The following is a 14,481-nucleotide window of genomic DNA, read 5'->3' as shown; positions in this document are numbered from 1 at the left end:
ACCTGAATTTTGTTTTTAAGAGAAATGAGAGCCTCATATGAAGATATTCGTTTAAAATTTCAATCGAACAGTATAATGTCCTCATAAGTGGATATCAGGCCCTTGTAGAACAAAATTGACTATTTTGGTTTAAATAACCCAAAATTGATGTCCACATATGTGGATGCCAGGTCCTAGGAGGTTAAGAGAGATATGCAAACCATGCAGATGCATATATACATTTGTCTATTACCAGAGTAAATGCCCTCCTTTGCAGTTTAAACAAAATGATACTAGCTAGACATGTAACTTGTTTGATTTACGTATTTATTTTATGTATTTATTTTATGTATTTATTCATGTAACATTATAAAATTGTGGCTTTATTGCAGCTACAGTATTACATCAAACTACCCTCCAGAGGTCTTGTAGGAATCTAGAAACTTACATGGAAACCTTCGTGTTTTCTTTGCTGTGGGTTGCTAAATCATGCAGCAGACGTTTACTTCACGATTAATCCTGTCTAGCAAGTCTGTCACTCAAGCTCCTGCTTGGTGATGTGCTGCCGGAACTCAAATGAACAAACAACTTATTATATGAAGTTCATAAAACAGGCGACAAATACAGAAAAAAGAAATTTCTGCAATTAAAGAGATACTTTGTCAAAGTAATTATTTTGTCAAGCAGTCTGTTTTTTATTCAAAACATATTCTTATAATGCAAACAGTGCCGCAGGCTAATGCCACCTTAAAATACTTAAGAAGGGAAAACAGCTTCAGGGAATAACTAAAACTGAACAAACACTTCTTCAAAGGTCAATCACTTTTGTCTGTAGATCCAGACGAGATGTCACTTTTCTGTTTAAACTCACTTTGCATAATGTTCACCGTTGAAGTTCATAAAACTTCTGCAATAAATATAAGACATGGGAAAGTACCACAGACACGGTTTTCTTGTTCTAATGCTCTGAGATTTTGAGGTAACCACTGCACTACATGTTTTCCGTTGGATAATTTGAATAATACTGGCTTTATCTGTTTCTGTCTCATTGAGTCCCCCAGCCAACTCTTACCATTCATGTTCATTTTTCGTTTCCATTCATTAAATAACAAGCATAGCGAAAAACACAATGGGGAAAAAATACAACAACAACAAAAAAAGGCCAAAATGTTAATTATTCTTCACTTTTAAAATGCAGGAGGTAGTATGTGTGCAAAAAACACACTTGTAGACACAGCTGTAGAAGTAGCCCCAGTCATAAATAGGAGTTATTACTACAAAAAGCTATCAAACCCACTAAAGGCTAAAAAGATAAACACATGAATGCAGTTACTTTCTAATTAGTGAAGCACATTTTACATTTGCAGTAAAAGTGGAAATCCCATGAAAGCTTTGGCTTAATGTCTGTGTTTAGAAAATCTTATGCAAATTTGACGTTTTTTTGTAAACAGCAGTCACGCAGTTTGTCACCTGTGCTATCACAACACTTTGAAACATTAAATGTGTTCATGAAAAAAGTGGGGTATTATTTGCAACAAGATTTTCATAGTGGTTAGCATATTCGTGCAGATAAGACAGGTGTTCACTAGGGCTCCAGTCACGAAAGCAATATAAAGAACCCTCTGTCAGAGGCTAAATGCTGTGCAAAGGACAGAGTGTTTACCTCTTCTTAACATGCAAAACATCTTGTGGCATACTGGACACAGCAGAGCTCGGTAATGAATAGTTCGTACAGAGTGAGGGTTTCAGGAGTTTGCAATGGAACACCGGCTCCCGTGTCTCGTGTTTCCAGCAAAACAAAAAACAAAAAACCCACTTCTGTCACTTTGAAACTTGAGATTAAAACTTCTCTGCTTTCCACAGTAGTGGTAGTGTTTCTCCCGTGTAGAAACACATACACCTGCACAGTTCAGGGTCTGGCAGCTAAAGGCCACTTCAGACTGCTCTCAGGCTTATGTAATGTCTTTTTCATCGAGGATATTTTCTTGATTGCACTTTATTTCGTTGTGTCTGAGGCACGAGCGTCTGCAGCCTCTGAGATAGTTTCTGTGCCAGCCATATTGCCAGCACTTTAGAAAGGACTCTGGGCCAGCAGTGCCACTTAAATTCAACACTTCTTGTCATCTCTCCCAGCTCCCCTATTAAACCCCTGAAATCCTGGGGTAAGCAGTACTGACGGACCTCCCTGAAGGCTTTTGGGATATCCTTGCTGTGGCCAAGGCCCTGGAAATAGATAAGAACAACTTCTTGATTTTTGTGCTCCTGCAGCACCCTTTTTAAGCGAGCCAGCACAGCTGTGAACATTGGCTCTATCAATGCAGAGGCCTCCTTTTGTCGGTACGAGTCTTTATCGTCACATAATTTAGCACCATCTTTTTTTCCAACAGCTTTTTCTTTTTTAAATTTTCCTAATTTTCTTCCATTCTGCTTCACATCCTCTTCCAGCTCTGCCTTGGTTTTCTCATGTTTCGTGTGTGCATTTCTGCAGTCTACCTCTTTTCTTTCACTCTGATCTGTGTTTGCCCTCTCTATTGTCCACTTCTGATAGGTTTTCTTGGCTTCAGGACTCCAAATTACAAGCACTTTTCCTTGCTCCTTGCAGACAGCATCCCACTGGCCATACAGCCAGGGAAGTGGGCCCAGATCTGCCACACCAGGCCCCGACTCATCCTGGCTTTGAGAGTTTTGGGCCCACAGAGGTGTGCGTACTGTGGCACCTAGCTCCTCCTGAAGAATTGAGCCTAATGCACACACAGCAGAGATATGGTCCGACTGACCTGATGAACACACCAGCAGCAGTGGCTTCTGGATATACAGCCAACCTAAATTTATCGGAAAAGACAAGGGGGGGGGGAAGCATGTCCTTTATGTCTTTTAGTTGCTCCTTTAAGACCAACAGTGAAGCTAAAATAACAGAAATGAATTGAAATAAATTCAAGGCAGAGTAGTCATTCAATTTAAATTAGCCTGTGCCTTGAAACTGTAAATGGTTTCCATATGAAAACATGATTTGCAGTGAGGTAAATGAACTAACCTGCAGCTCCCCTCTTTGTAGCACGGTGGATAGAAATTCCAAACGACGCAACTACAAACACAAATATCAGAACTGCCACCGCATACAAGCCACGTCTATTGTGGGTGTCTGTAAGAAAAACAGGAAAGAATAAATAAAACAGATAATGGTGAATGTATTTACTTTGTAGGAGTTGTGTGTGTGTATGAACATTCAGATGCACCAACTTATGCTGGCAGATTCAGGTTTGTGAGCACACTTACAGTCCAGGCAGAAAATTCTTCTTCCATGACGAACAGGATCCGACTGCCACACCTGAACAACAGCACGAGAATATAGATGATAAAATGCATAAAATCCAGAAATACATACATGTATGTGTGTATGTATATTTACCTGGACGCAAGGATTTTTAGAATAAAAGTGAAGAGGCAAATTTATTATTTTTTCACTTCTGTTTCCTTCCTATAAAATAGAGAACATATGCACACATGTTCACATTTTTGTCCTTTAGCATGAATTTTTTCCTTGTTTTTTAATCTGTATTAAAAATGCATATTTTTTTTTACCAACCATTGTAACTGAATGTGCTTTCCCTACAGCTGTGCATTCCCTCTCAGTAAGGACACAGAGTTGGCTTGAAAACGTTGCTGGAGAAAAAGAGTTGACATGTACCGTTATCATCTGCCTTCCAGGTCCAATAGAGACCTCCCAAGAAGGCGTATCTGTGGGGGACAAAAAGGAAGACTGAGTGCATAAGGGAAAAGCACACAAACAACCTGAGACTTATTAGAGCTGTTAGTAGAATTCCTCCATCCCACATCCACCCACTCACCTGCTGTAAAAGGGCAAGAGATGTTGCGTATTCCTTGTACAGAAAGCTGTAAAAACGAATTAACATCTGTGAATAAACGGCAGGTAGCGGTAGTTTCCAATCAACGCATCTAGGTGCTTCTCACCTGCACACACATCTGAGGGTGTTTGTCCACTGCAGTAGTGTCATATTTCTGTTAAAAAGTCAAAATTGGTGTTTAAAAAACAAACAAACAAAAATGTTTTTTTTCCACAAATATTCATCATGGATGCTGCTATGCTTACAAGACTGTCTTTCTTCTCCAGGGTGGAGTTAAGCACAGGCGTGCAGAGGTGTTTGTGCTGCATCCAGCAGAGGGAGGCAGAGATGTTCAGCGGGCTGGGGCACAGTGTGTACAGCGTAAAACCGTCCGTGAAGAAAGTGATTTTAGAGGAGGAAAACGCATCTCTGGCATCTGTTGAGGCGATGTTAACGCAAAAAACATTAGAACAACATGCCAATAACATTCCCGGGATGCAAACGTTGGCCAACCTGTATCACCTGTATCACTGGATCACAATAAACACCACCAAACAGACATGCATGAACGCACAGATGTATGTGAACATATGCATTTTAAGGGTCAGTTTTAGACAACGAGACAGACAAAAATAATAACAAAAAAAATGAACACCTTCTTGTTCATCGTCATGAAGACACTTTTAATTTTGCATTTGCATTTGCAAGAGTCTCTTGTTCCATAACTATAAACCTACAACTTAATAACAACACTAAAAGAATGAAGAAATAGACCAGGATTGTTCAGTTTGGTTAAGACTAGAAATCTGGGGGTTTCTTACTTTCGGGCCTCTTATAGAGTCTTTTACCCTCTGGCCTGTGTTTGCCTTTTATGTTTGGTGTTATTGTACAGCACTTTATTGCTGTTTTTAAAAGTGCTTTATAACTCATTTGGGACGGCTGTGGCTCAGTAGGTGGAACAGGCTGTGGAAAGTCAGTGTATTGAACTCTGGCTCCTCCAACCTTCATGTCTAAGTAGCTCGGGGCAAGATACTGAACGGCAAGTTTCTCCCGACGCATCCATCAGAGGGTGAGTGCATGAATATTAGTTTAAAAGTGCTTAGACATAGAAAACAAAAGGCACTTGCATTAATGGGTGAATGAGGCTTGTAGTAAGTGCTTCAAGTGCTCAACCTGAGTAGAAAAAGCTTTATATAAGTACCATGAAACGTGTTAAATCCTGTTATCATATTAATACAAAAATGCGTCTTGTATCAGTTACTGCGTAGCAGGCTGGCAGTATTATCAATAATGGAGTCACAGCTGCTCTGCTGGATAACTTCTGTAACAATATTATCTCTTAAAAGGATACAGCAACATAATTCTTTTGTATTATCTTACGTAAACAAACAAACAAAGAAGTCCCCATAACAGCACATATTGAAACTTGCATTAACCTCCCAGAGTGTTATGTACACCTGTTTAACTGCTTGTTAATGCAAATATCTGATCATCCAATCACATGGCAGTAATTCAGCGTATTTATGCATGCAGACAGGGTCAAAACAACTTTCTACAACAGCTGATCTACCGGGATTTTCCCGACGCAATCATCTGGAAGGTTTACAGAGCATGGTGTAAACAAGAGAATATATCTAGGGAGTGGCAGAGCTCTGGGTGAAAATGCCTTGTTGATGCCAGCGGTCAGAGGAGAAAGGCCAGACTGCTTCAAGCCTGCGGGAATACAATAAGTAACTGAAATACCACTGTTACAACCAAAGCATGCCAAGGAGCATCTCTGAATGCAAAACACATCTAGATGTGAAGCTGATGGGCTACAGCAGCATACTATTCCTGTCAGCTAAGAACAAAAAACTGGACAACAGAATGGCAGACAAATGTTGCCTGATCTGATGAGTCTCGATTTGTGCTGTGACCTTTGGATCACAGTCAGAATTTGAGTGTAATGGTGTGAAGCCCCTTTTACTGGGACACTTTGGGCCCCTTAGTATCAGCTGAGCATCATTGAAACATCACAATCTACCTGAGTATTGTTGCTGACAACGTCCACCCTTTTATGTCCACACTGTACCCATCTTCTGATGGCTGCTTCCAACAGGAAACGCATCATGTCGCAAAGCTCAGATCATAAGTTCAATCAGTTAATTAAGTGGGTAATTACGTGTATTTGTCATACGGATAAAAATGAATCTCTTTAATATGTATTCAATCTAAATGAATGAAACACAACCACTTTAGAGAACACAACCACTGCAACTGCAACAAAAAGTTGGCAGCACTTTCTGGTAATGCAATAAAACTTCCTTGAACACAACAATGGAAGAGGATGGGAGTAACTGACACAGATGTGCTTACGGAAATCTGCAACATCGTACGCTGCAGAATCCTGCATTACAAGAGTCAGTTTGTTTTGTTTTAGTGTGATATTGTAGCTTGTGTGAGGTTTGCATTTTTTGGCATTGTGAAAGATTGTAAGACAAGGGGAATGATGAAGAGCCTTGTATTTATCAAGTATTTCACAGATAAGCACTTTAAAAGCTGTAGAGCGCTCCTTTTCCAAAGCTTCTTGTTGTTGGAGAAACTGTGGCTTCCAAAAAGCCGGCATTTACCACATATTTTGGACGTGTCCAAAACTGAACACATTACTATTATTTGCAGAATTAGTTGCTTTATTAAGGACAAATAATAACATATTTCTTTTTTGTTTTGTACAATTATGAATTTCTAAATTCTCCATCTGCAAGTTTACAAAATAACGACCTACTTTGATTCTTGATAAGTTTAATGGACAGGAAAGCAAATACAAAGAAATGGCTTAAGCCAGAAGTCCTAGCTTTAGAGGACTGGCATATCCTCGTGAGAGCCAGAAGAAAAAATGTTTGGATATTTATTTATTATTTCATTAATTCAAATTTAAATGTTACATCTTTCAATTTTTCCTCAAAATTGTTTGTTTGTTTTCTGGGTTTTTTGTTGTTGTTTGATCACAGAATGATGTGATGCATTGTTTCCAATTAGTTTTACTGAAAAAGTTTTACTTTATGAAAATTAAAAGAGTTAGATGACAGAAACACGTCTGATTACTAAAACATCATATTAACAAATAACTTGTCAGAGTCTAGCTTCTTTTTTTAAACTCCATTCTGCAGACCCAACTCTCACATAAACCTGTTTTGTGAGGTCATGGCTCCCCACTATTAACAATGACCATGGATGGTATGATAGAGGGCTGAGTGACGCAGACAGGATTTTACTCAGAAATGTGGAAGTGGAGTCACACTGAGTGCTGTGAGGATGTGAGGTGGAGGAGGGCCACACATCAGAGAGAGAGAGCTCAGAGGAGGACGTACTACCAGGTCTTAGGGAGTTTGAGAAGGGGCAAAATGACGACACCCTTATACTTATTCAAAAAGTCAATTTTGGATAAGAAGTATTGGGTAAGCTCGGGCTCTGAAGTTATGGGATTTGGTTTCTCAATTGCCATGAAACTGTGACGGGACTCATTTTTGCATGCCAGCCTTTGAGTTCTCATTTCCCTGAGGGCTTTATTCTCTTTGACTTGTTACTTTATTAAACTGCCTTATCTTGAAGAATCTGTGTCACTACTGAATCAGCTATAACTAGGAACCAGTAAATTCAGGTCCTAAGTTATCTGAATCATGCTGTGAACACAGACACGCAGAAGAATGTTTCGCTTGTGCGCGGTTTTAATGCTGTCTTCAAACAGAAGTGCGTCCCTCTGGCTTGTGTGCAGTTTTTTCTTTCTTTCCCTAAAACCTGGTTACTTACTTATAGTTTAATGTAATCGGAGGACCATCTGCTTGGTGTTGTCCTGTTTTCACATTTTGCGTTTTAAAAAAGAATTCAATTCAAAAGTTTCTTGTCTCCCTTTCTAAACATCACAACGCCTAAAAACGTTCTCAGTCACACTCACCCATGACTCCCGTCTCTTCAATGGGGCACTTTTTACGCCGCGTTGCGTCGGTGTGGGTGTAATATGCCTGCCAATGCAAACAAGACCTGGTGTAAGAAAGAATACTGACAACATAAAATACTGCTCCACTGAAGATTACACTCAGCTCACCTCTATGCACACACAGGGCAGCAGGTAAGAGATGTTGAGAACAGCTGACTGGGACGTATCAATCTGTAAAGCACACACAAACACATTACAAAACAAATCGCGCCGAGCTCACTCTCTTATGGAATATTTACGTTTGAGTCCACTTTGAGTCCTCGGCCTTGCCCCAGTGTGAGATGTTCTCTGTGATTTTAGGTTACTTTCTAGGGACTTGTGTTTTGTTTAACTCTGTTTAACTCTGGCCTGTTTGTTTCTTATATTTGGTGTTACTGTACAATTTTTTGGTCAGTCCTATTGCTGTTTTTTAAAAAGTGAGTATTGCGGGAATTCAACTGTATTTTTTTTTATGTTTCCATTTAATTTTTTTTGTTCTTTTTAAACATATTTTAAGACGTTTGCAGTGCAGTAAAAACAAGAGCAACGTGCAGGCCAATAATTTGCCCACTTGAAACCCATTTTAATATACTTTACCTCATTTGGAGTGTAACTAGTTTTAATTTATGTGAATATAGCGCATCTGTAGTTTTCATTGGATTGTTAACTTAATTAATTAAAATGTTTAGTAGTAAATATCAAGTGAAAAAAGATTTTAATCACCAGTGTATGTTGTTTTCAAACAATAATACTTATTTGAGCACATTGTACATGTATTCAGTATGTTATGTATTTAAACAGTTATAACCTGTTAAACGTAACCTACGTAACAACACCATAATAACTATCTTACGATTAACTATACTCAAAAAGTAACCCATCCTGACACATTATTGTCATGTGAAATAGCTTTATAGAGCATTATCACCACTTTGACCTTTAGATAAATATATTGACCTTGAAAGAGACGTAAAATGTCAAATGCGGTCCTTTCTATATTTTGACAATACACACCACATTTGTAAGGGTAATAGTTTCTAAATTATATTCTTTTTTGCCCATTTTCAACCAATCGGTCATTTGGTTGACCTTGTGGACGTAACCCAAATTTTGTTGGATTGTTAACATCAGAATTATTTAAAAACTTTTCGAGCCATCGTGTTCACAGACAGAATGACACACGAGTGTGCAAACACTACCAAAAACAAGGTAATAAGTAAACTTGCCCGTAATACTCACTTTCAGGGGATGCCGCTTGGTCTCGCCCGCGCATGTCCTTTTATTTTTGTAACAGTGTCTGACATAGACCTCCTCAGTGTTCATGGTAACAGTAAAAGATTCATTCTTCGTGGTGACGTTGATGGATTTTCTCTTCATATCAACAGTGATAGATTTAGATGACGAATCCACAGACAGATCGAAGTCTGGGCTTTCTGTCACACACAAAACAAGCCACAGAATATTTGAAAAACTGGATGATGTTGAGTCACTAAGTGTTTTTGATGACTATGGAAATTATGTGATTTACATGAAGCCACCAACCTAAATCTATATGTTCACTGCTCTGTTCACAACCACAATTAAAATATCAAATGACACCATGTTGTCTGGAAACAATCAGTTTATTTATCCAGTAGAGAAATGCACAGATTGTATTTCAGATTCCAGATCACCTTTACCTTCTACTCTGTAAGTGACATTGCAGCTTAGTGACTTTGTGCTGTAGAGCACAGAAACAATGTTTCCAGTGTTCGCCTTGACACAGTCATATTCAAGCACCCACTGCAAATGAAAAAACAAAACAAAAAACAGCCACAATCAGGTTATATTTATCTATAAAACTATGCTTAATATTTTAGCAGTTCAAAGGAAAAAAGCCATCTTACCATGGGACGACTGGTATTTCTCTCTGGTAATTGCGGTATGTTACAGTTGCAACAGCTGAACTTTTCACCTTTACGTGTTTTATTCTCACGCTGAGATGGAGAGAATGAGAGATGATACCACTGTACCTGTTAACATCATGAACTGCATAGTCATACTGACATTTCTCACTCTTCGGTGCAGCTGCAAAGGTAACACCAACCTGTATTTTCAGTGGCAGTATTTTCAGGGTAGGCTTAAGTGTCTTCTTAATTGGACTGAGAATTTTAAGCTTTGGGCTCTTGTTAAAATCTGGAAGAAAACAACTTTGTCAGTTGTGCCACATAACAGTTTTATAGGTGGTGACATACATCCACATGTGTGTTTGAAGTGGATATGTGAACTTTGAAGGCATGGTTGCACTCCGTACCCTCAGCTTTCAACCAGACATAAACAGAAACACATTCAGAGTAAGCCTTCCCAGTGATAGTAGAACTTATCATTTCCACAGGGCATCTTTCATCAACATGATCTGTGCAGGGACAGAAGAGCGTTAGGACGGCTATCACACGCTTTCACAATGAGAAAAGTCAAAGAAATTAAATAACTTACCTTTTGGGTTTCCAATCTAAAGTAAGGAGAACAAAGATAAAAAAAATTATGTTTAGGAAATATTTAGAAATAAGGAAGAACATTTAGACATTTATGTCATTTTAAAAAGAAAAATGGCCCACTGGATATCTGTGAGGGCACTGTTAGTGCTATAATAAGCGATATACAGGTTTGGGGGCAACATATGCTGCCATCCAGACCAATGACAGTCTCAGTCAGCTTAATTCAAACCACATTAATCAGGTATCGCACATAAAAGCGTGACTCCGATATAAAGAGTCAAAGATGTGAGCAAAAAAGTCCCCCATTTTTGATCAGTCACAGCAAGAAACTGTTGGTCTCTGGGGAGGATTCTTTGTCTTGGTTTTTTTGATTGGCGTGTGTTTTCATTGTTATAAATTTAATAAGTCATTCAAATGATTCTTAAATCATTGTGTTCTGATTTAATTTACATTTCCTCTCTGTAAACACGGTTGCGCAACTTGAACCGATGTTCAAACATACAAAATAAAAGCAAAAGATTAAAGTACACTCATTAATTTGACTGGAAATAATAATAATACACTCTCATTTAGCGTTTACAGTCATTTCACGCAAATAAATCCTGCTCGTTTCGCTTTTGTAGTGCGCTCTGTGTTTAACTTACCCGACACGTTGTGGTATCTTTTAGCATCACCGGAGACACTAAGAAGCAAAGAATTGTAAAGGCGGCGGGAAAATGTATTTTACGAATATAAAACATATTGAAGTTGAAATATTCGCGCAATAAAGGGCCAGTGCGTCGTGTCATCACGAAGCGGTCCGTTTTTTCTGCTCATCTGTTAGGTTTCCTGCTGTCTGGCGTCAGAGCGCCGTAGAGTTTCATGAAATCTGCCTGTGGGGTTATCAGCTGGAAAAAAAGGAGTCGGCTTGTTTTTTCTGTGTTCTCAAACGCCACTAACTGGCAAATGACTAAAACCCGAAGGCGTTTGTTTGAAAAAATGTCAGTGTTTTTTCATGAATAATCTCTGCCACCGCAGCTCCGCCTCTCATTAAAGTCCCAGACCGCGGGGTGAGAAAAAAAGCGTTTAGTCTTACAGATGAATGGGGACACTTGAGATGATGCTCACTCTGAAATACAATACGCACAGAGCTGCTTGTAGTAATCCCGGCGTTATATCAAAATATATATTTAAGGATAATCCACTGCTTTCAGAAATTGATATGGAGAGTCGCCTCTGTTTTATCACTTTATATTAAATTGAATAAAAACAGTTTTTATGGCAACTAACAATTTGTAGTATCAAAGAAAATCCAGTCAACCTTAGAATTTAACGTAAAAACTTTAAAATACTATTTTTTAAAAGTACAGTGGGAGACAGAGACTTCAAACAACTTCACTACTTTACATTAGGCCTTAAACGTTTCTTTTTTCTAACTCTTATAGTTGGGGTTGGATCAAGTGAGCCTAAATCATCCCTCTCCATGTTGCATAAGCACTCCCTTATTCTTTTTCTTTCCATTCCCCTATATTCATACAGCACTGCATGTCATAAGCTTTGGTCTACTCTCTCCTATGCCTCCTGCTTGTCTTTCTATGCACTCTTTGTCTCACTTCTCTTTCCTCTCACCTCCCAACAGGTCTCAGCAGTTGCCTGCTGCTCTCTGAGCCCGGTTCTATCACAGATATATTCCTATTAAAAGAGAGATCTTCCTCTCCACCATCACCAAGTGTTTTAGGAATTGCTGGGGCCTTCCTTTTAATATCACAGGACTTATATACTTTACAATACAAAGCACATTGAGACAACTATTGCTGTCAACTGCAGTAAGTAAAAATACTGAAAAAGCATCAAAGTTATGGGGGGGGGGGGGGGGGGGGGTGGTGAGTGGACAAGAGAGGAAAGAAGTGGACCACAGAGAATATTTATAGAGCGATGGAAGGCATGCAGAAGTGGTGTTGGTGCACAGCATCAGAGCCCATGGGGCACTTTTATATATGTATGTATATATAAGTAGAAAATGACAATGGTAAAAAATAAACAAACCAGAAGAAGGAAGCAAAACCAAAACGACCCCTCTCATATTCTTCACCCTGCATTCCAATGGCTCCTCTCTGGGCGCCGCCTCCGCTGCATTTCCTGCAGGACTGAGAGGAGGAGAGCCACCTTTGTCCCCGAAGCCACTCTCCAGCCGATAAGACCATTTCCCACACCAGAAACTTCAACTACTCTACACTCTTTTTATACTGCCGACACTTTATTCACTTTTAGTCACTTAAAGTCATTTATTCACCTATTCAGTCACTTTAATTTTAAAACTGTGTGTATACTGTATATTCTGTGTGCATTTATTATCTCACACTTATAGCCTGTTTATGCCCTGTCCTTATCTTCAACGTCATGCTGCTCTGTTGTATCTTAATTGCCCCTTGGGGATAAATAAAGTCTTTCTGATTCTGATTCTGAAAACATTAATGAGACATCAGTTTCTCTTCCATTGTAGTTCTCCGCCTGGCCGTAACAGTTACAAAAGTCTGTCCCTGCCTTTGATCATGGAGGTCCACGCCTGCAGAGTGCCTATTAAGACATAACCTACACAATAAAGGTAAAGGAACATGTGACTGAAAAGCACAAGGATAATAATGTGCAAACATTTAGAAGTGAGTACCACCTGGAATCCAAGCAAGTATCCACTCACTTATCCATTTCATCAAAATGGGGAGCGGGAACCTGGACACTATCCCAACAGTCCCAGAGGCGAGAGAGACGAGAGGCGGGCTACATCCTGCACAGGTTGCCAGTCTATTGCATGTGAGTCTAATCCGTTACTAAACTAATGAAAAGCTTATGTGGCAGCAGTAAGCAAACGGTGTGTCAAAATCTGATAAATCAATTCAAAGAACACCAGCTATGACAGACGCCCAAAGACCTGTGGCAACTCTGAAGGAAGCCTCTGAGGGTCAGACTGGAGAAGCGGTGAATACAGCAGTTGACCTGGACCAACACTAATGACAGCTTTGTGGGAGAACAACGAGACAGACTATTCACATTGAAGTTTGGTCACATCTTTAGTGTAAACACTTCAAACCAAAATAAATATAGTTTCTGCATTATGATACATGGATGTGTACGTGAGCAAAGTATACAGCCAAAACAAAAAAGGATTAAAAGAACAACATTTATGGAGCGGCAGAGTCATATGGACTTATTCCTTCAGGTTATGGTAAGAAAGTACCTTGATGTACAGATCTGATAGAGACATGCCCACATAAACTTACAATAGTTTGTTTACAAAGACGCATCAGCTAAATCTTGATTTGGATGAGGTGCAATATTTGTTTACAAACGGGTCACTTTGGCATCAAGAGCTAGATGCTAAACTACACATTCAAGGGTTTTCTTTGGTATTTCAGGTTGGCAGTTTGCTAAACAGTGAGGTAAATAATTATTTATTCCCCTGCTGAATTATCAAGTTTGATCACATCATATCAAGTTTGGTTCATTTTAATAAATAGAAACAGAATATCAATCAAAAATCCAGAAAAAAACCCCCAACATTAAATATATGTTATAAATTGATTTGCAAGTCAGCCAATGTTCAATTCAATTCAATTCAATTCAATTTTATTTATATAGCGCCAAATCACAACAAAAGTCGCCTCAAGGCGCTTCAATGGTGATCTTGGTGGCTGTCTTCCCAACTGCCTTTAGGTGATTAACACAAGATCTTGCATATAGCTCCAGACCAAATGATTCCACCACCTTCTCACCAAGCTTCTTGCTGATGGTCTTACGGCCCAGTTTAACCTTGTGCAGCTCTACAATCTTGTCCTTGACGTCCATTGACGGCTCTTTGGCCTGGAGAGATTGGAATGGGAGAAATTGATTCTTTGGATGGGTGCGATTTATACACACGAGTAAAGACCAGGAGTATCTTAGATTGACTGATTGATTGATATCACTGTGCTACGTTGGAGCACAGCCGATGCACGTGCACCAGAACTGTGGCTGAGTTGTAGGGCGTCAAATACTAATTTCACTCACTGACATGCAAATGCAAATAATTTCTTGGGAAATGAGCAACCTTACAAATTCAGTAATGGATCAAATTACACCCTCCACTGTATATCGGAAGAACCTCTTTATGCCTCTGAGGGTGGCAATAAGAGTGTTTCAGTCCACCAATTTAGTAAAATGCTGCTAATGCCATGAGGAGCCGGATTCTTAATGAAAATTCCCTTAACTA

The 14,481-nt window shown here is 39.2% G+C and overlaps 1 protein-coding gene across 1 annotated transcript; it reads right to left on the bottom strand.

Moving 5' to 3' along the window:
- Window positions 1–362: 362 nt before the first annotated feature.
- On the bottom strand, window positions 363–11,207 carry LOC146550851 (uncharacterized). Its single transcript, XM_085260447.1, has 17 exons — window positions 10,901–11,207; window positions 10,255–10,270; window positions 10,073–10,174; window positions 9,866–9,954; window positions 9,666–9,755; window positions 9,459–9,561; window positions 9,019–9,212; window positions 7,909–7,971; window positions 7,759–7,825; window positions 4,091–4,260; window positions 3,952–3,999; window positions 3,828–3,873; window positions 3,566–3,717; window positions 3,389–3,457; window positions 3,256–3,307; window positions 3,014–3,121; window positions 363–2,801 (listed from the first exon to the last, which is right to left on the bottom strand). Exons 1-17 carry the CDS (start codon window positions 11,042–11,044, stop codon window positions 1,948–1,950), a joined length of 2,367 nt encoding a protein of 788 aa, XP_085116573.1. The 5' UTR covers window positions 11,045–11,207; the 3' UTR covers window positions 363–1,947.
- Between the last annotated feature and the right edge of the window lie 3,274 nt (window positions 11,208–14,481).

This window comes from Mchenga conophoros, linkage group LG20, assembly GCF_057382185.1.
Source record: "Mchenga conophoros isolate Kocher_MC1m ecotype Shallow Benthic linkage group LG20, M_conophoros_male_GT1.1, whole genome shotgun sequence".
Classification (NCBI taxonomy): Eukaryota; Metazoa; Chordata; class Actinopteri; order Cichliformes; family Cichlidae; genus Mchenga; species Mchenga conophoros.
Note: the sequence above shows the minus strand (reverse complement) of the source record. Positions and strands in the feature narration are given on the sequence as shown.

Coding starts and splice junctions, on each gene's coding strand:
- LOC146550851 (XM_085260447.1), bottom strand. CDS start 11,044: ATGACACGACGCACTGGCCCTTTATTGCGCGAATATTTCAACTTCAAT. Junction 9,562..9,665: donor GAAATACCAGTCGTCCCATG/GTAAGATGGCTT, acceptor TTTCATTTGCAG/TGGGTGCTTGAATATGACTG. Junction 3,458..3,565: donor AAGCACATTCAGTTACAATG/GTTGGTAAAAAA, acceptor TCTATTTTATAG/GAAGGAAACAGAAGTGAAAA.